Source organism: Salvelinus fontinalis, chromosome 19 (assembly GCF_029448725.1).
Source record: "Salvelinus fontinalis isolate EN_2023a chromosome 19, ASM2944872v1, whole genome shotgun sequence".
In the NCBI taxonomy this organism is placed as follows: Eukaryota; Metazoa; Chordata; class Actinopteri; order Salmoniformes; family Salmonidae; genus Salvelinus; species Salvelinus fontinalis.
Genome location: NC_074683.1, coordinates 24,375,671 through 24,403,546, shown reverse-complemented (window position 1 = coordinate 24,403,546; position 27,876 = coordinate 24,375,671). Strand labels below are relative to the sequence as shown.

The 27,876-nt window shown below is 41.7% G+C and overlaps 1 protein-coding gene across 1 annotated transcript; it reads right to left on the bottom strand.

The window, feature by feature from the left end:
• Positions 1–457: 457 nt before the first annotated feature.
• On the bottom strand, positions 458–27,771 carry LOC129816540 (interleukin-1 receptor type 1-like). The gene is made up of 11 exons (XM_055871117.1): positions 26,785–27,771; positions 15,287–15,364; positions 12,886–13,138; positions 12,619–12,799; positions 11,770–11,959; positions 9,930–9,992; positions 9,668–9,803; positions 3,424–3,575; positions 3,073–3,216; positions 2,305–2,490; positions 458–1,457 (listed from the first exon to the last, which is right to left on the bottom strand). The coding sequence occupies exons 2-11, from the start codon at positions 15,360–15,362 to the stop codon at positions 967–969; spliced, it is 1,872 nt and encodes a 623-aa protein (XP_055727092.1). The 5' UTR covers positions 15,363–15,364; positions 26,785–27,771; the 3' UTR covers positions 458–966.
• Positions 27,772–27,876: the final 105 nt, after the last annotated feature.

Genomic DNA, 27,876 nt, shown 5'->3' with positions numbered 1-27,876 from the left:
TTTCCCCCATTGGATTTTAGAATCTCCAGTCCTCCTAACCACACTTTCTTTGAAATGGCCCATGATCACATTGGATTACAGTAAAGCAGATTACCAGTCACAGCCAGTCCTACCTGTATGTAAGCTTGACATAACAGAAGAGCTAGCACGCAACCAACTTCTGCAAACCGCCACACCCTTTCTGGGAAGTGTCTGGGAAGTTTCAGGACTGTGTTTAATAAATCATATAAGGGATTTGTTAATAGTCAGCTCACCATTTAGAAAACATTTAATATTAACTGTTGGTAAGCTGTTCATAAATACTTTGACCTCATAACAAATAACTGCATCCATAAATATTAGTTTAAACACTTATAGCTTATCTCATTGGAGGATTAACAAATCTGAAAGAAATAAAGGAACATTTTGGTGGGAACATTTTTTAAGTAGACAAATAAAGACATCAAATACATTGTATAGAATGTACTGGGCTCTCTTTATTAAAGCTCTCTCACAGATGTGGTGTGTATGATTTAGATGCACTATTGTAAAGTGGCTGTTCCACTGGATGTCATAAGGTGAATGCACCAATTTGTAAGTCGCTCTGGATAAGAGCGTCTGCTAAATGACTTAAATGTAAAATGTAAATGTATGTACAACATGGTGGTAAATTGTGTGTGTGGTGTGTGTGTGTGCATGTGTGTGTGTTTGAGTGGTTCTGCCAATATGTTCAGAATTAATATTAACACACTCTTAACTGTGCCTTTTACAACATTACATCGGCAGGATGATCAATCATCATCCTGCCTCAAATAAATATCATCCCAGAGAATCAGTCCTCCAAAGTCTGATTCAAGAATATTTCATGAAAATGTGTTGTGAGAGTCAGGAACAACATTTATACTCTCCATGGTATCAGAAGTCCTTTCATTCAACATATTTCCTCCTTATGTCTAACACTGTCCTCTCCAAAGCCCATCAATCCCATCACAAGTTCAACAGGCTGTTCTTCTCTGGGCACCTCGTCCTCATGCCCCTCACGGGCATATAATACCTCAGCTCCTTCCAGAAGCGTGAGGACAAGAAAAGAGAGGGTGAGGAGAGAGGGGGCGAAGCCAGCTCCCGTCTCTTCTCCTCCACCTCCTCTTTTCTCCACCTCCCACACCTCAACCCTTTGGTCCTCCTTGTCCTGCTACTCTTCCACCAGCAGATGGCGCCCTGGCGCTCCCGGAGGTGGCGCACCGACTCAGGGAAGAGGGCCAGCTGTGTAGGGGTGACCTCCTCCAGCTCCACCAGGACCACCTTAAGGGAGCCCTCCAGCAGGGCACGGTGCATGGCCGTCTGCCTCTCGAAGCTCTGCCAGTTCTCCAGGACACCGCTGCTGCTGTCACTGTGGCCACTGCAGAACGTAGAGCCAGAGTAGACCAGGAGGAGACGCCGACTGGCCAGCATGCTCTCCTCCACAGCATCTACTACGGCTAGAGAGAGAGGAGGGAGGAGAAAACGGAGAGGGGGGCAAGGAGGAGGGAGGAGAAAAGGGAGAGGGGGGCAGGGAGGAGGGAGGAGAAGAGGGAGGGGGGCAAGGAGGAGGGAGAAGAGGGAGGGGGCAGGGAGGAGGGAGAAGAAGAGGGGGGGCAGAGAGGAGAAGAGCGAGAGAGAGGAGAAGAGGGAGATGGGGGCAGGAAGAAGGGAGGACAAGAGGGAGCGGGAGCAGAAGAGGGAGATGGGGGCAGGGAGGAGGGAGGAGAAAAGGCAGAGGGGGAAGGGAGGACAGAGGAGAAGAGGGAGAGGGAGGAGAGGAAGGCGATGGGGGGGCAGGGAGGAGGGAGGAGAACAGGGAGCGGCAGACAGGGAGGAGGGAGGAGAACAGGGAGGAAAAGAGGGAGAGGGAGGATATGAGGGAGATGAGGGCAGGAAGGAGGAAGGACAAGAAGGAGAGGGAGCAGAAGAGGGAGATGGGGGCAGGGAGGACGGAGGAGAAGAGGGAAAGGGAGGAAAAGAAGGCGATGGGGGGGCAGGAAGGAGGGAGAAGAGGGATAGGGAGGAGAAGAAGGCGATGGGGGCAGGAAGGAGGGAGGAGAAGAGGGATAGGGAGGAGGGAGGAGAAGATGGAGAGGGAGCCAGGGAGGAGAAGAGGGAGAGGGGGAAAGGGAGCAGGGAAAATGGTTATTACAACATTGTTTAACCATTAAGATGGTTTCAGAAGGTCTTTAGGACTTCAGAAAGATTCCACATATTTCATCATCATGCTACATGTGTACTAATGCCAATGTTAAGATAATCTTGTGGAACCTAGATCCCCAGGGTCGAACAGAGATGTCTTACCTTCCCCTGGGAGGCTGTCCCGGCCCAGTAGGAAGAGCCTATAGCCATACCTCCCCTCCAGAACCTGGGGCAACGTGTGGAGGGCAAACATCTCTGCCTCCCCACAGGCCCTGCCCCCATCCCCATCCCCATCCCCAAACAGACGGGGGTACGCCACGTACGCATCATACAGCTTCCCATCAGAGTCTGCCACATGCAGGACAAGGACAGGTAAAACAAAATAGGTGTGTTAGTGCTGGGCTGGAACAAAAGTCTCCACAAACCTGCCTGACAGGGGAGGCTTGGTTATTAATGACATCATAGTTGCTTGTGTTTCATGGTAACATGGCCTATTCAGTGCCTCATATTAATCTTCCTCTCTCGGTTACCTCTGTCATGGAAAATGCAGTGCTTGCATACTGCAGCTGTGGCATGTGGGATGTGCTACAGTACCTTGCTACATTTGCTACTGATTTTACTTGTGGTCAGGTGGGGAGTGGGAAACAAGCAATGCAACATTCATGTGTGTGTGGGTTTAAGTGTGGGCTGGGGGTTTGTGGGGAGACATGCTGTATGTGCATTACTGTCTGTATCTGGTGTAGGAATGTATGTTTATGTTTGTGCGAGTTTACATTTTGTGAATGCACACCATACAATGAGTCTGCAGATAGTGTGTAGGTGTCCGTGCGTGTGTATGTCTGCGTGTGCGTGCTCAGGTATGTTTCTATTCATGTTTCCTTGAGTGTGTTTGGGAAGGATATGTGCGGTAAACTGTCTCTCATTGTGTACCTGTGTTTGTGTAGAGAAGCGGGAACATCCTCCTTAGCGACAGCACAATGTCAATCTTAAAACGATGGTAAATAACAACACTAACAGTAAACACCAATACCAGACTAGTCAGTAGTACCCCAATAGGGAGCAGGTTGTTTGGATCTGTGCAGAAAAAGAGAGAAGATAGCATTTATAACAGTTTTTACCCAAGGTCAAGCTGAATGGCTTTAATTCTTCAACCAGTTTTTTCAAAAGTGGTGAGGTTGCAGTTGTTATACATTATCAAAACAAGGGTAAAGAGACAGGATAATATGTATGTGATCTCTTTTGAAACATTTTTATGTTATCTTCCAGAAAGTGTTATCTAACCTGTAGGCTGTAGTGTGAAGGAGGCTGAAGGACTGCCTCTGTCGCTGGAAACCTTACATGTGTAATTGATGTAAAAGTCTTCCTCTTCCACCATCAAGAAATTCAAATTACGCTCCAACCATACACCCTCCTTCTCTTCAGACAAGTTCCCCCTTGTGAACACACAATCAAACCATCATGGCCACAGTTAAGATAACATATACTGTTATTGGCGCAGGAGGGGATGGCTGACGTTTTACGGGCTCCTCACCAACTGTGCTACTTTGTGTGTTTTTTTGCATTGTTTGTAACATATTTTGTACATTGGTCTCTTATGACCTAAAAGAGCTTCTGGATATCAGAAGAGCGATTACTCACCTCGAACTGGACAAAGATTTTTTCTTTAATGAGTCTTCTGCAAAGGATATACTGTTTCTCCGAGACCAGGCCCAAATCCCCGTCATTTACGCGAAGAAAAGACGGCGGTACAGGGGGTGGAGATCGGGGTGCCTTGTGAGAATGTGAGTGAGTAACCTGCCTCTACTATCCGTTCTATTGGCCAACATGCAATCACTGGAGAATAATCTGGATGAGCTCCGTTCGAGACTATCCTACCAACGGGACATTAAAAACTGTAATATCTTATGTTTCACCGAGTCGTAGCTGGACAACGACAATGATAATATTCAGTTGGCTGGGTTTTCCGTACATCCACAGGACAGAACCTCTACGTCCGGTAAGACGAGCGGTGGTGGTGTGTGTCTATTTGTCAATAACAGCTGGTGTGTGATGTCTAATATTAAGGAAGTCTTAAGGTATTGCTCGCCTGAGGTAGAGTACCTCATGATAAGCTGTAGACCACACTATCTACCAAGTGAGTTTTCATCTATATTTTTTGTAGCCATCTACTTACCACCACAAACTGATGCTGGCACTAAGACCGCACTCAACGAGCTGTATAAGGCCATAAGCAAACAAGAAAATGCTAATCCAGAAACGTCTCTCCTAGTGGCCGGAGACTTTAATGCAGGCAAACTTAAATCCGTTTTGCCTAATTTCTACCATCATTCACTAACATTTACAACCTCTCCCTGACCAAGTCTGTAATACCTACATGTTTCAAGCAGACAACCACAGTCCCTGTGCCCAAGGAAGGGAAGGTAACCTGCCTAAATGATTACCGCCCCGTAGCACTCACATTGGTAGCCATGAAGTGCTTTAAAAGGCTGGTCATGGCTCACATTAACAACATCATCCCGGAAACCCTAGACCCACTCCAATTCGCATACCGCCCCAACAAATCCACAGATGACGCTATCTCAATCACACTCCACACTGCCCTTTCCCACCTGGACAAAAGGAACACCTATGTGAGAATGCTGATAATTGCTGATAAATACAGCTCAGCGTTCAACACCATAGTGTCCACAAAGCTTATTACTAAGCTAAGGCCTCTGGGACTAAACACCTTCATCTGCAACTGGATCCTGGACTTCCTGATGGGCCGCCCCCAGGTGGTAAGGGTAGGCAACAACACATCTGCCGCGCTGATTCTCAACACGGGGGCCCCTCAGGGGTGCGTGCTTAGTCCCCTCCTGTACTCCCTGTTCACCCACGACTGCGTGGCCATGCATGCCTCCAACTCAATCATCAAGTTTGCAGACGACACTACAGTGGTAGGCTTGATTACCAACAATGACGAGACGGCCTACAGGGAGGAGGTGAGGGCCCTCGGAGTGTGGTGTCAGGATAATAACCTCACACTCAACGTCAACAAAACAAAGGAGATGATCATGGACTTCAGGAAACAGCAGAGGGAGCACCCCCCTATCCACATCGACAGAACAGTAGTGGAGAGGGTAGAAAGTTGTAAGTTCCTCGGTGTACACATTATGGACAAACTGAAATGGTCCACCCACACAGACAGCGTGGTGAAGAAGGCGCAGCAGCGCCTCTTCAACCTCAGGAGGCTGAAGAAATTTGGCTTGTCACCAAAAACACTCACAAACTTTTACAGATGCACAATCGAGAGCATCCTGTCGGGCTGTATCACCGCCTGGTACGGCAACTGCTCCGCCCATAACCGTAAGGCTCTCCAGAGGGTAGGAGAGCCTTACTACCCTCCAGAGGGTAGTGATGCGTTGTGCAGTAGGTCTGCACAACGCATCACCGGGGGCAAACTACCTGCCCTCCAGGACACCTACACCACCCGATGTCACAGGAAGGCCAAAAAGATCATCAAGGACAACAACCACCCGAGCCACTGTCTGTCACCCCGGCGCCGGATGAATGACCTACACACGATCCAACACCATTATTAAGTTTGGTGATGACACAACAGTGGTAGGCATGATCACCGACAATGATGAGATCGCCCATAGAGAGGAGGTCAGAGACCTGGCAGTGTAGTGCCAGGACAACAACCTCTCCCTGAATATGAGCAAGACAAAGGAGCTGATCGTGGACTACAGGAAAAGGAGGGCCGAACAGGCCCCCACTAATATTGAAGGGGCTGTAGTGGAGCGGTTTGAGAATTTCAAGTTCCTTGGTGTCCACATCACCAACAAACTATCACGGTTCAAACACACCAAGACAGTCATGAAGAGGACACGACAACAGCTTTTGCACCTCAGGAGACTGAAAAGAATTGTCATGGGTCCCCAGATCCTCAAAAAGTCCTACAGCTGCACTAGCGAGAGCATCCTGACCGGTTGATTCACCGCCTGGTATGGCAACTGTGGTTAACTGAGAGGAGTCTTTTGAAGCTCGGGCTGGCAGCTGATTAAGTGATGGCTTGGTGATTTAAAAAAAAACCTACAGCTGGCATTCCTTAGATCAGATGTGGTGGGTGTCACCGAGATAGAGATAGCCTGGAGGAACAGAACAAAGGCCTCAGTATTCCTAATCTGGCATCTGGGAGACAGGACCAGAGGCAGATGACCACAGGATAAACCCAAAGACTGTTGGGCTGACAGGTCTTAATTATTGCAATAATTCATCGATTTGAATAAAGATGATTGTTTGAAGAAATTACAAAGAATATTCCACCACACAATTGCTCGGCATCTGACCGTAAGGCGCTACAGAGGGTAGTGCGTACGGCCCAGTACATCACTGGGGCCAAGCTTCCTGCCATCCAGGACCTATATACTAGGCGGTGTCAGAAGAAGGCCCAAAAAATTGTCAAAGACTCCAGTGACCCAAGTCATAGACTGTTCTCTCTGCTACCGCACGGCAACGGTACCGGAGTGCCAAGTCTAGGTCCAAAAGACTTCTTAACAGCTTCTACCTCCAAGCCATAAGACTCCTGAACAGCTAATCAAAGGGCTACCCAGACCCCTCTATTATGCTGCTGCTACTCTGTTTATTATCTATGCAAAGTCACTTTAACTCTACCTACATGTACATATTACCTCAATTACCTTGACTAACTGGTGCCCCTGCACACTGACTCTGTAACGGTACCCCCTGTACACTCCTGAACAGCTAATGAAAGTATTACCATTTTTTTCTTATTTTTCTATTTTCTTCTTAAAAAAATATACATGTTTTATTTATTTTTTACATCAGTTTATTTTAGTAAATACTTTCTTAACCTGTCTAGGACTGGGGTGCCGCTAGCGGCACACCCCCCCCACATTCCACTGAAAAGGCAGAGCCGCGAAATTCTATTTTTTTTATATATTTTTTTATATTTAACTTTCACACATTAAAGTCCAATACAGCTAATGAAAGACACAGATCGTGTGAATCCAGCCAACATGTCCGATTTTTAAAATGTTTTACAGGGAAGACACAATATGTAAAGATGTAAATCTATTAGCTAAACACATTAGCATAAGACAGCATCTTTTATTTGTCCACCAACACCAGTAGCTATCACCAATTCGGCTAAACTAAGATATTGATAGCCACTAACCAAGAAAAAACCTCATCAGATGACAGTCTGATAACATATTTATGGTATAGGATAGGTTTTGTTAGAAAAATGTGCATATTTCAGGTAGATGTCATAGTTTACAATTGCACCCACCGTCACAAATGGACTAGAATAAATACATAGAGCAACGTGTTTACTAATCATCAAACATTTCGTAAAAATACACAGTATACACTAATCGAAAGACACAGATCCTGTGAATACAGACAATATTTCAGATTTTCTAAGTGTCTTACAGCGAAAACACAATAAATCGTTATATTAGCATACCACATATGCAAACGTTACCAGAGCATTGATTCTAGCCAAAGAGAGCGATAACGTAAACATCGCCAAAATATGTTAATTTTTTCACTAACCTTCTCAGAATTCTTCCGATGACACTCCTGTAACATCATATTACACAATCCATATACAGTTTGTTCGAAAATGTGCATATTTAGCCACCAAAATCATGGTTAGACAATGACAAAAGTTGCCCAGCTGGTCAGACAATGTCGTGCGCCATATTAGACAGTGATCTAGTCGTATACATAAATACTCATAAACGTGACTAAAAAATATAGGGTGGACAGCGATTGATAGACAATTTAATTCTTAATACAATCGCGGAATTACATTTTTTAAATTATCCTTACTTTTCAATACAGTTTGCGCCAAGCGAAGCTACGTCAAACAAAATGGCGTCATAAGCGATTAACATTTCTCGACAGAAACACGATTTATCATAATAAATTGTTCCTACTTTGAGCTGTTCTTCCATCAGAATCTTGGGCAAAGAATCCTTTCTTGGGTCTAATCGTCTTTTGGTCGAAAGCTGTCCTCTTGCCATGTAGAAATGCCCATTGCGTTCGGCATGAATTGGAACCGTGCCCAGAGATTCACAGTGTCTCAGAAATAAATGTCCCAAAATCGCACTAAACGGATATAAATTGCTATAAAACGCTTTAAATTAACTACCTTATGATGTTTTTAACTACTATAACGAGTAGAAACATGACCGGAGAAATATAACTGGCTACACTAATGCTTGGAAAAAGAGCAGGGTCGGTGTCCACCGCGCGCCCGACGCATCTGGAAAAGAGTTCCTACCTACACGTGTTTTTGTTTTATAGGGGCTGTGATTGCGCAATCGATACCATTCAAATCGTCATCACGTAAAGGCATCCAGGGGAAGACGTAAGCAGTGTCTGTATGCTCATAGCTTTCACAGTGGCCTTTAAACTGACTCCAGATCAGGGGCCAAAATGTGTGAAATCTGACTCCATGTCAGGGAAATTGCTGTAGAATGAGTTCTGTTCCACTTAGAGACAAAATTTCAACGGCTATAGAAACTAGAGACTGTTTTCTATCCAATAATAATAATAATATGCATATTGTATGATCAAGAATTTAGTAGGAAGCCGTTTCAAAAATTACACGATTTCCATAAATAGTGACAACAGCACCCCCTAGCCTCAACAGGTTTAACACTTAGTTTTCTTAAAACTACATTGTTGGTTAATGGCTTGTAAGTAAGCATTTAACTTTAACCTGTTGTATTCGGTTCCTGACCTATTGTTCCTTTTTCTTTCATTTATTTAGTTGGTCAGGGCGTGAGTTGGGGTGGGTTGTCTTTGTGTGTTTTTGTATTGTCTAGGGTGTTGTATGGTTTAGGGGGTTAAGTAGAGTAGATGGGTTAGTGTTTAGTATAGATGTCTAGGAAAGTCTATGGTTGCCTGAATTGGTTCTCAATCAGAGACAGCTGGTTATTGTTGTCTCTGATTGGGAGCCATATTTAAGGCAGCCATGGGCTTTAGCTGTTTTGTGGGTAATTGTCTATGTGTAGTGTTTGTGTCATCACTATCTGTATTTATAACTTCACGGTCATCAGTTTTGGTTATTTTGTTAGTTCGTGTATAGTTGTTCGTTTCTTGTTTGTTTTCTCTCTTCTTTAAATAAAGAAGATGTATTTTGCACACGCTGCGCCTTGGTCCAATCTCTCACAGCAAGACGATCGTGACAGGTACGTGACAAATAACATTTAATTTCATTTGATACCAACGGGCAAGCACAGTGGTGGTATTTAGATGGTTTGGGTATGCCTCAGAACCTGGACGACTTGACTTAATACAAGGAACCATGTATTCTGCTCTATATCAGAGAATTCTACAGGAGAATATCATACCATCCATCAGTGAGCTGAAGCTGAGGCGTAACTGGGTCATGCAGCAAGACAATGATCCAAAACACACAATCAAGTCTACCTGAAAATTCTTGAAAAGCAACACATTTGTAGGATTCTTACAGTGTGTATTGTGATGCTGTTGTGTTGTCTCAACCTACCTTTGTGATTCCTGAAAGACGCGCTCTGAGACAATTTTGGAAATTGAGTTCTCTCGCGCTATCCAATTCAAATTTGCACAATGTTTATTCCCCACACTCGGGACAAACACCCGACACATATAACTGAAGGAAGAACCTAGGGGGCAAACATTGAATTATTTATTTGCATCATGAATTAAAAGAACTGTACAAATGCACACACACACACGCACGAACATAAGCACACACATATACAGTACATGTTCTATAGTAGCTTACCCACCCAAATCTGCTTTGATGATCTCGTTGGCAGGTTCAACCACTTTGGGCTCCAGGCAATACTCCTCTGAAATGATGACAATGATTCATAAACATCATAGACAGACACAGAAATATGCAGTCACATGACCCTATTGAAAATGGCCCTTTCTAAGCTCTCACAGAGCAAAGTTTCAAAGCAGCCTCTATGAAATCATAACCTCTGATTCAGGGTCATATACAATGCCTTCAGAAAGTATTCACACCCCTTGACTTTGTCCACATTTTGTTGTTACGGCTTGAATTTAAAAATGATTCCACTTAGATTTTTGTATCACAGGCTTACACACAATACCCCATCATGTCAAAGTGGAATTATGTTTTTCAAAATGGTTACAAAAAATGAAAAGCGGAAATGTCTTTAGTATAAGTATTCAATGCCTTTGTTATGGCAAGCATAACTAAGTTCAGGAGTAACATTTTTCTGAACAAGTCACATAATAATAATAATAATAATAGATTTTAATAGATGTTTGAATGACTACCTCATGTCTGTACCCCACACATACATTACAGTACAATTATATGTACGGTCCCTCAGTCGAGTATTGCATTTCAAACACAGATTCAATCACAAAGACCAGGGAGGTTTTCCAATGCCTCGCAAAAAAGGGCAACTATTGGTGGGTAAAAAAAAAAATAATAATTAGGTAGTGAATATCCCTTTGAGCATGGTGAAATAAGTTCAGGAGTAAAATTAATTACACTTTGGATGGTTACAGTTTGGATGGTGTTTCAATACACCCAGTCACTGCAAAGATACAGGTGTCCTTCTTAACTCAGTTGTCAGAGGAAGGAAACTGCTTAGGGATTTCACAATCAGGCCAATGGTGACTATAAAACAGTTATGGACTTTAATGGATGTGATAGGAAAAAACTGAGGATGGATCAACAACATTGTAGTTACTCCACAATACTAACCTAAATGACAGAGTGAAAAGAAGGAAGCCTGTACAGAATAAAAATATTCCAAAACATGCATCCTGTTTGCGACAAGGCACTAAAGTAATACTGCAAAACATGTGGCAAAGCAATTCACTTCTTGTTCTGAATACAAAGTCTTATGTTTATGGAAAATCCAATGCAACACACTACTGACTACCACTTTCCCTATTTTCAAGCATAGTGGTGGCTGCATCATGTTATGGGTATGCTTGTAATCGTTAAGGACCGGATAGTTTTTCATTATACAAAAGAAACGGAATTCAGCTAAACACAGGCAAAATCGTGGAGGAAAACCTGGTTCCGTCTGCTTTCCAACAGGCACTGGAAGATGAATTCACCGTTCAGCAGGTCAATAACCTTAAACACAAGGCCAAATCTACACTGAAGTTGCTAACAAAGAAAACTGTGAATGTTCCCGATTGACCGATTTACAGTTTAGACTTAAATCTGCTTGAAAATCTATGGCAAGACTTGAAGATGGTTGTCTAGCAATGATCAACAACCAATTTGACAGAGCTTAAAGCATTTTGAAAAGAATAATGGGGAACTGTTGCACAAGCTCTTAGAGATGTACCCAGAAAGACTCACAGCTATAATCACAACAAAGGTGATTCTAACATGTATTGACTCAGGGAGTTGAATACTTATGTAGATTGTTGACAAAAAAAATGACAATTAAATCCATTTGAATCCCACTTTGCAACACAACAAGATGTGGAAAAAGTCAACGGGTGTGAATACTTTCTGAAGTTACTGTATCTCTGTAATGGCTGTGGTAAGGATTGGGGGTATATGGTAATAATTTGATCCTAGATCTGTGGTTAGGGACAACTTTTATGAGCTATGCCAACAATACTCACCGTTCACCAAACCGTTGATGGTCTCTGAGATCCTGCCGCTGAGCCCTTCCAAGTTAAAAGTCATGGTGCAGGTGTAGAACGCATGATCCTCAAGGGTGACCAGTTTTACTTGGAGTAACGCCATAGCATTGTGACTGATATAGCTAAACCTGTTCCACAAGGGATCATCTTCCACAATGGGTTCACAGCCCTGACAGGGTTAAAATAGAAATGCACACTGAAAGGTAGTGGTAATGGAATATGGCTAGTCGTACAAAATGAATACACAATTACAGATAAGTTCTGATAATGTCTTACATTAGAAGAACTACCCTCAGAACAATTGAATGCAGTACAATGTGTGAGAGCAATGAACAATGTAAATGGTATGTGCAGTACTGTGTCTGATGGAACATTGTCTCAAATGTAGTCACAAGTTTTCACTAGTAGTAATAACCTTACATTCCTATGTAAGACCGACTGGATGGCTGAAGACCGACTGGATGGCTGAAAAGAAAGACTTCAAACAGACTTTCCAGCACTGTCAGGAAAGGGCAGACTGGGACCAGAAATCCGCCCTGGTGTTTCTGACACACCGGACCGTTTTTCCCTTGAGGCCCGACATTGGCCCATTTTCTTTCCTTGAGGCCCCCAAAAGGCCCATTTTTGTCATTGTGGCCCCAATTATTAGCCAGATAATTATACTTTTGTATAAAAAAACTAGTTAGACAATTCCATTGGGCTAAAAATGGACCAGTCCATCTGCCATTTTCTCGAAATGACATTTGGCCAGTCCGCCCCTGCTGTCAGGCGTCCCCTCTCAACACTCTCCTATTAAACTGCATTGTCTGTTTACCCCATTGGACTCACCTTGTACCACTGGATGGAGTAATTGTCCACTTCCCTGATATGGTCACTCAATGGGCAGTTCAGGAAAGAGTTGGCTGTTTTGGTCAGGACCTGTTGGGCCATTTCTGGTCGACCGCATTCTTCTGGGTTGGTGTGATTCACAATCAGTAAGGCAACCTTCTTGTAGCACTCGGAGGGTAGTCTGTTATCAAAGGTAACAGGAAAGATTTACACACACACACACACACACACACACACACACACAGCAGACAAAAGTATAGCCCCTACCTCACAACACACACATAGTCTCCAGCATCCTCCATCGTGATGTTAAAAATCCAGAGTGTCTTCCCCCGCACCACAGTCTTTCCTGTCTCCCTGGTCAGCTCTGTCCCAGTCCTTGGGTCATACCATGAGATGTTATAGGGGATGCTGCGGTTGTCAAACATGTTGAGGTCCACCAGGGTGGATGTCAACATGGCAGCATCACCGGAAACTGAAAAGACCCACTCAGTCTCTCGTCCTTTGTCCACACAGAGCTCTGCACACAAAGAGTATATAGAGTAAAGACAAACATGCAGTACAGGGACTGGTTGAGGACCACCATCTTATTTAATGAGGCCACCTCTTAAAGAACAGAATATATTGGGGAAATGATGCACACCAAAAAAGTATGCAATTATTACGCGTGTCATGTAGTATGCATAGACAGAGTTTTTACATAGATGGCCCTTTCAAAATATAACTCTTCAGAACAAATTCTCCAGTGTTCATTTTTTATTAACACTGATGGTGTTAAATCAATACTGAAAGTGTTGAGTCTGTGGATCCATAGACACCAGAGCTGGGTTAAATGAACACACGGATTAGTGTAAAGCCTTATTCAAATATTTCCCACAGTGCAATCACCACCCATTACTTTATTTTTTTTGTGACAGAGACATAATTGTTGCATTCATCCATTTTTTGTCTTGTAGACTTCAAAAAGTAAGATCCTAAATTAATGTTTTCATTAAAAATATATATATTTAACACAATGCCATATGTATTTCATAAGGCCTTATTTTGCAGGCATAATTTTAACCAAATACAGGGGCCTGAAACTCATACACATCACTTTGAACTAAAACCATGCCCATCATATTTCCCAGCATGCTCTATTGCAGGAAGATTTTTTATTTTGAATTGTTTGTTTCAATATCTGTTTGTGCAGGTACATTGGTACATTGATTGATTAAGTGTTTGTTAGCAACATTAGCAACAAACGTAAACCTTTTATTCTGAGAGTGTAATACAAGGGCCTGAAATCCATGTTTTACAAGCCACATCAGGCCTGCAAATCACATTATGCTGGCTTACAAAGTGATGTATAATTCCTATTGAAATCCAATCAGCGGGTGGAGATCCAACAGTTGGAAAATGAATTCACCTGCAACCTGCATTCAGAATGACTGCCATGGTTAGGAACATTAAGAACTAAGTGATTGGATTAGTTTAGAAAAATGTATGTAGTTTAACTTGTGTAGTATACGATAAATCAGTCAATCAATGTACGTGCACAAATATATATATTGAAACAAACAATTCTAAAATATCAACCTGCAAAACAGCCAACGCCGGCAGTAGTTTTGGTTCAAAGTGATGTGTATGAATTTCAGGCCCCTCTATTAGGGTAAAACTAGGCCCTCAAAATAAGGCCTTATGAAAGACATATGGTACTGTGTTAAATATATATTTTTTATTTTAACATTCACTGAGGATCTTACTTAATACTGGGTGAAGTCCATATGACTGAAAATGGATGAATGCAACAACCATGTCTCTGTTAGTAACAAATACAGTCATGGGTGGTAACTCTACAATTTACTCAGGCAAGACAATCTGGGAAATATTTGAATAAGGCTTTATACTAAGCAGAAAGTTAATTTAACACTGTTCCGGTTTTTATATGGGGTTCATAGACAACACTTTCAGTGTTGATTTAAAGGTCATGAATATATAAAATTAAGTTTTTCATGAAATTGGATGATATTTGAAGGATACCAGATCAAATGATGATGATCAAGGTATGAAAAATGACATTGATACATTGATAAAGTTTGATCATAAAGTTACTGGTCCCCTCCCCCACGTTAACGTGACATCACGTTAACTCTTATTTTAATACACCAATGGAACTGTACCATGATATTCTCTTACCTAATTTAAATAACTATCATCTTTTAACCAACATCGGAGAAGACATGTTTGCAGAGGGGCGTGGTTTATATAGCTAGATAGCTACTCTACTGGTGCCAAAATGTGACTGAATGGTGTCAGCAAATATAATTACAAGTTTACCCTATTAATCTATGGCAAATATTCTTATATTTTTCCCCTTTCATGTTTGTCTGGTGTTAGCTAGTTACTGGCTAGCCAGGTCTTCAGCCAGCATGGAACAAAAGGGAGAAGGGTAGTTTAAAACTGCACGCAGATATTTGCAGCGTTGCTTTATAAAATTATATAATTCCATCAACCCCCACCAGAGGTCAGACTTAAGACATGACAAAGTGAAGGACCATGTTTCTGGATATAGAGCTGTTAACTTGATCCAGTTTAATTCAATCAGTACTTCTAGCTGTCCTCGTAACATGGTTGATTGATTGATTGATGGCTGATGAATTCTGTGGGTAAAGTTCATCCTACTTACCTCCTACTGCCTTGGAGATGCCAATGAGACAGAGGAGTGAGAAGAGCAAGAACTGCAACATCTGACTCCAATCCATAGCTGAAACAAAGAGACACACAGAATCACTTGTGAGTTTTAGTCACGCATTGCCATAATAGACTCAAATGAACTATTAGAACCAAGGGTCACATCACACTGTCCAAAATCTTCAGCAAGCAAAATGATCTCACATACAAAAGTATCATGCCTCTTTCTAACCATCCACTGAATCCCTTATTTGTCAACTGAATGTCTGTCTCCCACACAAACACACTCCACAGCTACACAAATTATCCAGTGTTAAATCAACACCGAGAGTGTTAAATGAACACTGAAAGAGTGTACCCCTATAGACACTGGAACATTTTAAATAAACACACTGCTTGGTGTAAAGCCTTATTTTTTATTTATTTTTACTTTTTCCTAGAGTGCATTGCCTTTCAAGTAAATTGTAGAGATACAGTACTATCCGAGACTGTATTTGTTAGTGACAGAGACATGGTTGTTGCATCCATCAGCTGTCCGAGCAGCTAACCGATCGCTGCAGCTGTACATAGCCCATCTGTAAATAGCCCATCCAATCTACCTACCTCATCCCCATATTGTTTTTATTTATTTTTCTGCTCTTTTGCACACCAGTATTTCTACTTGCACATCATCATCTACACATCTATCACTCCAGTGTTAATTACTACACCAAGTGAGATCCTTAGCAAATATGTTATCATAAATTGTTTATTATTTAACACAATACTATACATATTTCATATGACATAATGTTAAGGGCCTACTCTGAACATAATTAAATGTTGAATTAACACTCATTGTTGTATAATAACCAGTGTTGCTGTTAATAACCAGAGTTGAACCAAAACCACGCCCATCATAATCATATTTCACAGCTTGCTCTATTTCAGGTTGATTTAAAAATTGCAAGTACAATGATTAATTAATGTTATGCATCTCAAATATAAATGTCATACATTTTCCAAACTAAGCCGACGTGTTAATTGGATTTATTGCGCCAATTACTGAAATGGTTGTTCCAGTTTAGAAGCTTTAGGTCAGGTATTCCCAAACTGGGGTATGTACAATGCCATCGGGGGTATGCCAAATATAAATGTGATTCACATTTTCAAACAGTTCATTTATATTTTCCAACAGGGCTATACATTTGGGTGAGGTTTCTTTCTCACCTTATTAGCCTCGTTTCACTGCCAAAAATAAAATTAAACCATCAAGTGTTCAGCGAAATAACAACACAATGTCAAATACAGGTATCCTAGTCAAATAATTAACATCCAATCACATTAACCGTTACTCTCTCGCGGGAATTCCAATATGTATGGACCATCGAAGCGGCGCAAATATGATGGGAACTACATTGATTTGGGGTTCACTTATATTGGAAGTAGTGCCTTTCCTCAGCCACAGTGTGTTATATGTGCAAAAGTATTATCTCACAACTCGATGAAACCTTCACTCTTGTGCAGACATTTAGAAACAGAAATTGCCAAACTTAAAAATAAGCCACGGGAGGTTTTGAGCGAGAATTAAGATGACTTTTGAATAGTAAGACATGTATAAAAGCAACAGATACAATTAATAAGAATTTGTTCTTAATTAACTGACTTGCCTAGTTCAATAAAGGTAAAATAAAATTTAAAAATAAGGCGCTAGAAGCATCTTATATGGTGGTGTCACGATTGTCGTCGGGAGAAGGAGAAGAGGACCAAAGTGCAGCGTGATAAGTATTCATAATACTTTTAATAAATATGAACACTCGAACAAAAACGACAAAACGAACAGTTCTGAAAGGTGCAACAAAAACACTAAACAGAAAATAACCACCCACAACTACCCGTGGGAAAACAGGCTACCTAATTATGGTTCTCAATCAGAGACGACGATAGACAGCTGCCTCTGATTGGGAACCATACCAGGCCAAAACATAGAAATACAAAACCTAGACATACAAACATAGAATGCCCACCCACATCACACCCTGACCAAACAAAAAATAGAAACATACAAAGCAATCTACAGGACGTGACAGGTGGCTAGGACAGGCAAGCCCCATACTATTGTGGAGGACTTAGTTCTTCCTGCTGCCGCGGATATGGTTGGGACAATGCTGGGGGAAAAGGCCCAAAAAACTATACAGACAATGCCTGCATCAAACAACACTGTTTCACGACACATCAGTGACATGGCAGGAGATGTTTTGAAACAATTACTGCTTCGCATACCAGACAGTGAATTCTATGTTGTACAGCTGGATGAGTCAACAGATGTGGCGGGCCTGGCACAGCTCCTGGTATTTGTCCGTTATGTTTATGGGGGGTCAATTAAGGAAGACATCCTCTTCTGCAAACCACTGGAAACCAGGACAACAGGAGAGGATATTTTTTAAGTACTGGACAGCTTTGTGACATCAAATGGACTTTGGTGGTCAAGAAGTGTTGGTATCTGTATCTGATGGCGCAAAAGCCATGACTGTCACGCCCTGGCCTTAGTATTCTTTGTTTTCTTTATTAATTTAGTTAGGTCAGGGTGTGACATGGGGAATGTTTGTGTTTTGTCATTTTGGGTGGTTATATGGTAAAGGGGGTGTTGGGTTTAGTGTATGAGTTTGTGTTGAGTGAATGTTTCTAGGTAAGTCTATGGTTGAGTGAATGTTTCTAGGTATGTCTATGGTTGCCTGAGTGGTTCTCAATCAGAGACAGATGTCTTTCATTTGTCTCTGATTGGGAGCCATATTTAAGGCAGCCATAGGCATCATGCATTTGTGGGTAATTGTCTGTGTCTATGTTGCATGTTTGCACTTAGGTTTTGATAGCTTCACGTTCGTCTATTTGTTGTTTTGTTTAGTTTTTTCTTCTTCGAAATAAAGAGAAGATGTATTTTTCACACGCTGCGCCTTGGTCCTCTCTCTCTCCCATTGACGATCGTGACAATGACAGGGAGACATCAAATCAAATCAAATTTATTTGTCACATACACATGGTTAGCAGATGTTAATGCAAGTGTAGCGAAATGCTTATGCTTCTAGTTTCGACCATGTAATTCGACCAGTAATATCTAACAGTAATATAACCTAACAATTCCACAACAACTACCTTATACACACAAGTGTAAAGGAATGAATACGAATATGTACATAAAAATATATAAATGAGTGATGGCCCAACGGCATAGGCAAGATGCAGTAGATGGTATAGAGTACAGTATATACATATGAGATGAGTAATGTAGGGTATGAAAACATATAAAGTGGCATTGTTTAAAGTGGCTAGTGATACATTACATCAAGATGGCAAGATGCAGTAGATGGTATAGAGTACAGTATATACATATGAGATGAGTAATGTAGGGTATGAGAACATTATATAAAGTGCCATTGTTTAAAGTGGCTAGAGATACATTTAATTACATCAAGATGGCAAGATGCAGTAGATGGTATAGAGTACAGTATATACATATGAGGAGAGTAATGTAGGGTATGTAAACATTATATAAAGTGGCTAGTGATAAATTGATTACATCAATTTTTCTATTATTAAAGTGGCTGGAGTTGAGTCAGTATGTTGGCAGCAGCCACTCAATGTTAGTGATGGCTGTTTAACAGTCTGATGGCCTTGAGATAGAAGCTGTTTTTCAGTCTCTCGGTACCCGCTTTGATGCACCTGTACTGATCTTGCCTTCTGGATTTAGTTGGTGTATAAAATATACAATGCTGTTTTTGTTTTTCTTTATTTTGTACGTAAACCAAATGTAAATGATGTATTATACTGTGAACAGGCAGTGGCTCGGGTGGTTGTTGTCCTTGATGATCTTTTTGGTCTTCCTGTGACATCGGGTGGTGTAGGTGTCCTGGAGGGCAGGTAGTTTGCACCCGGTGATGCGGTGTGCAGACCTCACTACCCTCTGGAGAGCCTTCCGGTTATGGGCGGAGCAGCTGCCGTACCAGGCGGTGATACAGCCCGACAGGATGCTCTCGATTGTGCATCTGTAAAAGTTTGTGAGTGGGAACGGGAGTACACTACAGTGAAAATGGTTGACTTTGTTATAGCAAGGCCCCTGAACTCTCGTGTATTTTCTGCATTATGCAAAGATATGGGCGGCGACCATGTAACGCTTTTACAACATACAGAATTGTGCTGCATATCAAGGGGCAAAATATTGACACATTTTCTTGAATTGAGAGATGAGAATAAAGTGTTCTTTACTGACCATAATTTTCCCTTGTTTGACTGCTTGCATGATCACGAGTTTCTCCCATGACTGGCCTATCTGGGGGATATTTTTTCTCGCCTGAATGATCTGAATCTAGGATTACAGGGACTCTCCACAACTATATTCAATGTGCAGGACAAAACTGAGGCTATGATTAGGAAGTTGGAGCTCTTTTCTGTCTACATTAACAAGGACAACACACAGGTCTTTTCATCATTGTATGATTTTTGTGTGCAAATCAACTCAAGCTTACGGACAATGTCAAATACAAAGCACCTGAGTGAGTTGGGTGTGAAATTACACAGGTACTTTCCCGAAACGGACAACACAGACAACTGGATTCATTATCCCTTTCATGCCCTGCCTCCAGTCCACTTACCAATATCTAAACAAGAGAGCCTCATCGAAATTGCAACAAGCGGTTCTGTGAAAATTGAATTTAATCAGAAGCCACTGACAGATTTCTGGATTGGACTGCACTCAGAGTATCCTGCCTTGGCAAATAGCGCTGTTAAGACACTGATGCCCTTTGCAACCACGTACTTATGTGAGAGTGGATTCTCTGCCCTCTCTAGCATAAAAACTAAATACAGGCATAGACTGTGTGTGGAACATGATTTAAGACTGAGACTCTCTCCAATTGCAGAGTTATGGGGATTCTTTCAAGCACACTCTTCTCATTAATCTGTGGTGAGTTATTCACAATTTTCAATGAACAAATAAGGTTTTATATGTTAAGTAAAGAGCAAAATCATTGATTATTATTATATTATTATTTGTGCCCTGGTCCTATAAGAGCTCGTTGTCACTTCCCACGAGCCGGGTTGTGACAAAAACTCTCACTCATTCTTATGTTTAATAAATGTATCATATAGTGTGCGTGGCAGGCTTACAATGATGGCAAAAAACAACATTTGAGAGTGCACTGACCCTGGTGCTAGAGGGGGTACGCAGGTTGAATGTTTTAAGGGGTACGGGACTATAAAAAGGTTGGGAACCACTGCTTTAGGTAGTCTCATATTTCAGTTTTCCCAACCCTGGCAGTCATTCTGAATGCAGATTGCTGGTGATCTAAAATTCAGAAGGTTGGATATCCCCATTCTTGCTGGATATTTATCAGATTTAAACATCACATTGCAAGCAAACATGTTGGGTTTTTCAAATGATCCAAACAGGGTTTATCAATTAGTTTTTATTCACTTTCTTTCTGGGTTGGCCAAGCAGCTCGGTCTTTTTAAACATAATCCATAGATTATTTTCAGGAGGTGGGGCTTATTAGGGATGTGGCTTTTAGATAGTTATTTTTGGCCATCCGTGAGAGTAAATGTCATTCCTGTCGAACATGTTAATTTTGTACACTGTAACATAACATTTTACTTGAAAGTTATTCCACATCACATAATCTAATACAAAAATGTTAACATTATTATTACTATCCCATTGGGGATATCTGATTATGATTTGCATAGGCTTTTAAGGAACTCATATACTTCTGTAGGCTTAATTAAAGCAAAAAATAAAAAAAATTAAAAAAATTCAACAGAACAGATGAACTGGAATTACATTTACTCTCACGGGTGGCCAAAAATGACTTCCTGAACCTACACCCCTACTACGTCAAGCCTCCAGTCTTCTGATTTGACCCACTCGGTCATATCTCAGTAACCCAGAGTCCCCAAATCCAACCTTGCTCTTTCTAAAAAACTACCAAACTAAGTGACCCAATGCCTGCAACTCAGCTGTTGGGTTATCCAAACAATTCATTATGTTTTAGAGTGTTAGCCCTCATGAGGCCTTATGAAATACATATTGTATTGTATTAAAGGTCCTGAACAGTCATTCTGAAAAGTACTTTTTCTGTCATGTCTAACTACCAGGAAGTTTGTAAAGAGGCTGAGTAGGCCGGGAGCTTATATTCATGAGCTCATCTTGACTGACAGCTCTTTGAAACTCCCATGTAAAGAAACTTGGATGCAGTCAGCCATGTTGCAACAAAATCATCTCAAGCAAATTTGCTGATACACAAAGCAACTCAAACATTGAAATTGCTTCAATGATATCAATTCTTTTTTATACATCCCCTGTTTGGCATGTCTCTTGTGATGCAGTTCACAACAGCACTGATCAATGTGTTGACATGACAACTGCATCAGAGTTTTGAATGACACCTCCACCCTTTGTTCCATGCTAGCTGAAGACCTAGCTAGCCAGTAACTAGCTAACACCAGACAGAGATGAAAGGGGAAACATATAAGAATCTTTGCCATTGATGAACAGGGTAAACTTTTATTTATATTTGATGACACCCTAAAGTCAAATTTTGGCACCAGTAGAGTGGGTATCTAGCTATATACCACATCCCTATGTAAACATGCCTTCTCCAATGTTGGTTAGAAGGCAGTACTTTTCGAAATGTTGCCATTGGTTCATTAAAATTAGACTGAAGGCGATGTCACCTTGTTCCCTTAATAACGAATCCAAGTGTTTGACATGGGGGAGTTGACCAGTAACTTTATGATCAAACATTATCAATCTAGAATCAATTGTCATTTTTCATACTTCGGTCATCATACTTTGATCTGGTTTCCTTTAAATATCATCCAGTTTCATGAAAAACATGATTTTGACTGTCCAATACCTTTAATAAGCTCAATTTTAATGATAACATATTCACTTAGGATCTCACTTGGTGAAGTCCATAGGGGAATTTGCTGTGTAGAGACAATCTGGGGCGGGCCTTCACGGAAAACAAAAAATATTTGACTACAGGAGTCACCACGGTAGTCAACCACTACAGCCCGTGACGGTAGTCAACCACCACAGCCCGTGACACGCAGGCAGGCGAGCTAATACCTCATACCTGGAGCAAGGCCAGACACATTCCACCACAGAAAGACTCTGCTATTAATTGAATGAAAATTATCACCAGGGGGGAACAACCCTAACCTGGGAGAAGTACCTTGCTGCACTCAAACCCTTAACAAGAACACATGATTCTGCTAGTTGCTCACCAGGACTGATTAGTTGAATCAAAAATCTAATCAAAGTTTATTGCTCACATTGACAGTTTAGTAGTTGTTATAGTGGATGCAGTGAATTGCTTGCATTATTAGATCCTTACAGTGCAGTAAAATGTCAAACATAAGGTGTGATTTAGCAAAAGCCTGCATACCCAGTTGCTGTCCAGCAGCAGGGTTGGCTATCCCTGGAGTGATGTTACTGTGCGGCGTAAGAGTCATATGGAATAAAATAATGGTTAAACCTGGAATTTTTAGTTGCTACGTATAAATTTAAAATATATACCCAGTGATTGTTATAGAATATAACTTATGAATCCCTCATAAGCTTAGTTCAATTGTTGTAACCCATCAGAACCCAAAATACAAGCTTGCTTTACTCCAATGTTTGTAAACAATGTAAATGTAAACAAACACTATATTGCCTCAAAACATGGTTAAAACTATAATTTTAATATGATGAATGGTCAGTCTTTGCATGCATAGCTCTGTCTATAAATTTGATAGTGTTTACATTTCTCCAGGTCCATCCCTCAGCTTTTTACCAAAACACGGGTTGGGTTACCACTTTGTTATTGTTTCAGTTAAGGATTCTAGCTTTAAAGTTATATCTCTAGTTATCACTGGTTAACCTCTGCAGGATAATTTACTGCCATTATTTTTTGCATTTGACACTTCAGTCACAAGAACAGAGAGATTGTCCTCAGCTATCTTCCCCGCAGGGACCCGCACAGTAGCAGTTGAAAAAGTGAGGAAAGGTGAGTGCCCTCCAACCCGATCACCAAGCTGGGGATCCTGGGACTGATAACCTCCCTCTGCAACTGGATCCTGGACTTCGTAATGAGACAGCCCCAGACCCCAGGTGGTGAGGGTAGGCAACAGCACTTCCGCCATGCTGACCATCAACACAGGGGCCCCTCAGGGGTATGTGTTTAATCCCCTCCTGTATTCCTTGTTCCCCCACGACTGCATAGCCACGCACAACTCCAACACCATCATCAAGTTTGATGGCGGTGAGACAACCTACCGCGATTAAGTCAGAGACTTGGCATTGTGGTGCCAGGACAACAATCTCTCCCTCAACGTCAGTAAGACCAAGGAGCTGATCGTGGACTACAGCATAAAGAGGGGAGAGCACGGCCACATCCACATGGATGGGGCTGTAGTGGAGCGGATTGAGAGCTTCAACTTCCTTGGTGTCCACATCACTAAAGACTTAACACACACAAACACCCGCACAGTCGTGAAGAGGGAACGACAGCGCCTCTTCCCCCTCAAGAGGCTGAAAAGATTTGTCATGGGCCCTCGGATCCTCAAAAAGTTCTATAGCTGCACCATCGAGAGCATCTTGACTGGCTGCATCACAGCTCTGTATGGCAAATACACCGCCCTCGAATGCAAATCGCAACAGAGGTCCTGCCATCCAGGACTTCTACAGTATATCAGGCAGTGTGAGAGGAGGGTCCGAAATATTGCCAAAGATTCCAGTCACCAAAGCCATAAATTGTTCACTCTGCTACCGTCCAGCAAACAGTGGTCGAATCAACAGACTCCGAGACAGCTTCTACCCCCAAGACTTAAGACTTTGAAATAGCCATAAGATTGCTAAATAGTTAAATAAATGGTTACCCGTTTGGATATCCACACTGACCCTATCTTGCACTGACTCTATGCACACTTAGGCCGTGTCTACATATGACACTTACAAGTGACTTATGCAATCAGAATACGAAGATCGCATTGAAAAGATGGGTCTAGATACACAATAGTTACATTGTGATTTGATTGTGTTCAGATCTTCACCTCAGGAGGTAGTCAGGGACGCATTGTGTGTGGATTTCTCCTCAGTCTGGACAAATTCATGCTACCGAAAGTGCATACAGTGGGCAACATCATCAGCACGTCACCCACAAGTCTCCATAAAACTTGTGTTTTGGGACTGAGAGGTAGCTTTTCATTATAAAGTTGGAGGAAATACATTCAAAGAGTATGTTTGCTGGCCTTATCAATGCTAGCCAGCTAGCTAATATTTAGAAGAAAAATACATCAGTTTCGCTACAATTATGCTAACCTGTTTGCAATCCCTTTAGCATTGCTTGCTAGCTAGCTACAGAGGTTAGCAAAGCTAGTCACCTACATTAGTTACAGTTGAAGTCGGAAGTTTACATACGGCAGCAGCCAGTGAAAGTGCAGGGTGCCAAATTCAAAACAACAGAAATCTGATAATTAAAATTCCTCAAACATACATGTGTTTTATATAATTTTAAAGGTAATCTTGTTGTTAATCCCACCAAAGTGTCCGATTTCAAATATGCTTTTCAGCGAAAGCACTACAAACGATTATGTTAGGTCACCACCAAACCACAATAAGCACAGACATTTTTCCAGCAAAAGATAGCTTTCACAAAAAGCAGAAATATAGGTAAAATTAATCACTAACCTTTGATGATCTTCATCAGATGACACTCATAGGACTTCATGTTACACAATACATGCATGTTTTGTTTGATAAAGTTCACATTTATAACAAAAAAATCTGAGTTTACATTGGCGCGTTACATTCACTAGTTCCAAAAACATCAAGTGATTTTGCATAGCCACATCATTTCAACAGAAATACTCATCATAAATGTAGATGATAATACACATGGAATTATAGATATACCTCTCCTTAATGCAACCGCTGTGTCAGATTTCAAGAAAGCTTTACGGAAAAAGCAAATCATGCAATAATCTGAGACGGACCTCAGAACAATAGCCAAATTAGCCGCCATGTTTGGGTCAACAGAAACTAGAAAATACATGATAAATGTTTCCTTACTTTTGATGAACTTCATCAGAATGCAGTCCTAGGAAACCCAGGTCCACAATAAATGCTTGATTTGTTCGATAATGCCCGTTATTTATGTCCAATTAGCTACTTTGGTTAGCGCGTTAGTGGTAAACAATTCCAAAGTCACAAAGCGCATCCACTATAACGTGACGAAATGTCAAAAAGTTCCGTAACAGTCAGTAGAAACATGTCAAACGATGTACTGAATCAATCTTTAGAATGTTGTTGACATACATCTTGAATAACGTTCCAACAGGAGAATTAGATTGACTTCAGAAGAGCGGTGGAACGGAGGTCCTCCTCATGTGAAGGCGCATGTGAAAGAATGGTCAGCTCATGGCAGTCTCCTTCGGCCCTCCTTCACATTAGAGTCATCAGACGAAGTTCTATTGACTGTTGACATCTAGTGGAAGCCGTAGGAAGTGAAAACTCATCAATATCTCGCTGTAATGTCAATGACAGCTTGGTTGAAAATCTGCCACCTCAGAAACAATTCAAACAGGAAGTGGAACTTCTCAGGTTTTTGCCCACCATATGAGTTCTGTTGTACTCACAGGCATAATTCAAACAGTTTTAGACACTTCAAAGTGTTTTCTATCCAATATGAATAATAATATGCATATATTAGCAACTGGGACTGAGGAGCAGGCAGTTTACTATGGGCACCTCTGTGCACCTTTCATCCAAGCTACTCAATACTGCCCCTGCAGCCATAAGAAGTTAAAATAAAGTGGTGATCCTAACTGACCTAAGACAAGGCATTTTTACTAGGATTAAATGTCAGGAATTGTGAAAAACTGAGGTTAAATGTATTTGGCTTATGTGTATGTAAACTTCCAACTTAAACTGTATATATATATAAAACAATGAACCATGGGCTAAATTCGGCCAGTGTTGGGGAACCAAGATATATACACACACATTCACATACATTACATACGGACACATACGTAACACACACATACGCATACCGACAACACAGACACACGTTTACCGACACAACACAAACACACACACACGTTTACACTCATTATATGCTGCTACTACTCTGTTCATTATTTTACTCTTATTATTCTCTATCCTGATGTCTAGTCACTTTACCCTGCCTTCATGTAAATATCTAGTTCAATTACTCCGGCACATTGATCTGGTACCAGTACTCCCTGTATATAGCTTCATCGTAGGGACCACAACCCTTACTATAGTCAGTCTATTGTGGTAGCAAGGTGGGCCTCATGACATAGCTGCTGGACCATTCTGGATAACATTTTGCTCTATTATCAGAACTAACTTGAAACATGCTGTTATTCCTTCCTAATGGCCACATGCATAATAAGCCCAAGTGTACCAATAGTTTGGAGTAACAATTGCAGTACCTATATGAATACATTTACCTTTTTAGAGATGATAAACCCAAGGTGCTCCTCTTCACTTCGTTTCACAATGAGGGGTTTCAGGTTCGCTGAAGTGTGATTTTAAGTTAAACTCTTTAGGTTGACAAGACAATGCTGGAGGTTGTTTTCTTGATGTGTAAAACCTCACCTGGATTTTCCCCCATTTGATTTGAGAATCCCAGTCCTAACCAAACAGAGGCACAGGAGTGAGTCAGAAGATGTAGGATACCCCCGCCTTTTAGGGGCCCTGCCCTACTTCTGTCCTAGAGCTAGGAAGTGGCTTCTACCTCAGAGATTCACAGAAACATCATGTGAATGCACTTCTTGGAACCTATTGTGCAGTCACACAACCACAGGTGCACATGGACTCTCGCTCAAACACAAACACACAGCGGTTAATACTCAGGTGGGGGGAACTATGTAACCACCAACTTTCTCTTATTGTCATCTCTCATTTGTTTGATTTTAGTCTTGCTGATCTCAAGGGAATAGGTCAACTTAAATGTATGAAACCAGCAATAGATCAAATACCACTCAAATTAAATGTGTATACGGGGCCTCCCTAGTGGCGCAGCGGTGTAAGGCACTGCATCGCTGTGCTAGAGGCTTCACTACAGATCTGGGTTTGATCCCAGGCTGTTTTACAGCCGGCCTGACCGGGAGACCCATTAGGCGGCGCCCAATTGGCCCAGCATCGTCCGGGTTAGGGCAGGGTTTGGCCTGCTGGGATGTCCTTGTCCCATCGCGCTCTAGCGACTTCTTGTGGCAGCCGGAAGCATGCACGCTGACTTCCGTCGTGAGCTGTACAGTGTTTCCTCGGACACATTGGTGCACTGGCTTCGGGTTAAGCAAGCAGGCTGTCAAGAAGCAGTGCGGCTTGGCGGGGGTTGTGTTTCTGAGGACACATGGTTCTCGACCTTCGCTTCTCCCGAGTCAGTACGGGAGCTGCAGCGATGAGAAAAGAGCATACCAATTAGATATCCCAATAATTGGGGAGAAAGGGGGTAAAAAGTATGAGGGGAAAAAAAGATTTGTATATGCATTTGCATTTACTGGCACTTTTGGCATTTCTTATTTTACAGAAATAATTTT

What these genes read in the sequence shown, in the direction of transcription:
- LOC129816540 (XM_055871117.1), bottom strand. Translation starts at nt 15,362, where the DNA reads ATGGATTGGAGTCAGATGTTGCAGTTCTTGCTCTTCTCACTCCTCTGT. An exon ending in CATCAACGGTTTGGTGAACG is followed by an intron (nt 9,993 to 11,769) that starts GTGAGTATTGTT and finishes TCATCATTTCAG; the next exon opens with AGGAGTATTGCCTGGAGCCC. An exon ending in GTCTTTCAGGAATCACAAAG is followed by an intron (nt 3,576 to 9,667) that starts GTAGGTTGAGAC and finishes TGTGTTCACAAG; the next exon opens with GGGGAACTTGTCTGAAGAGA.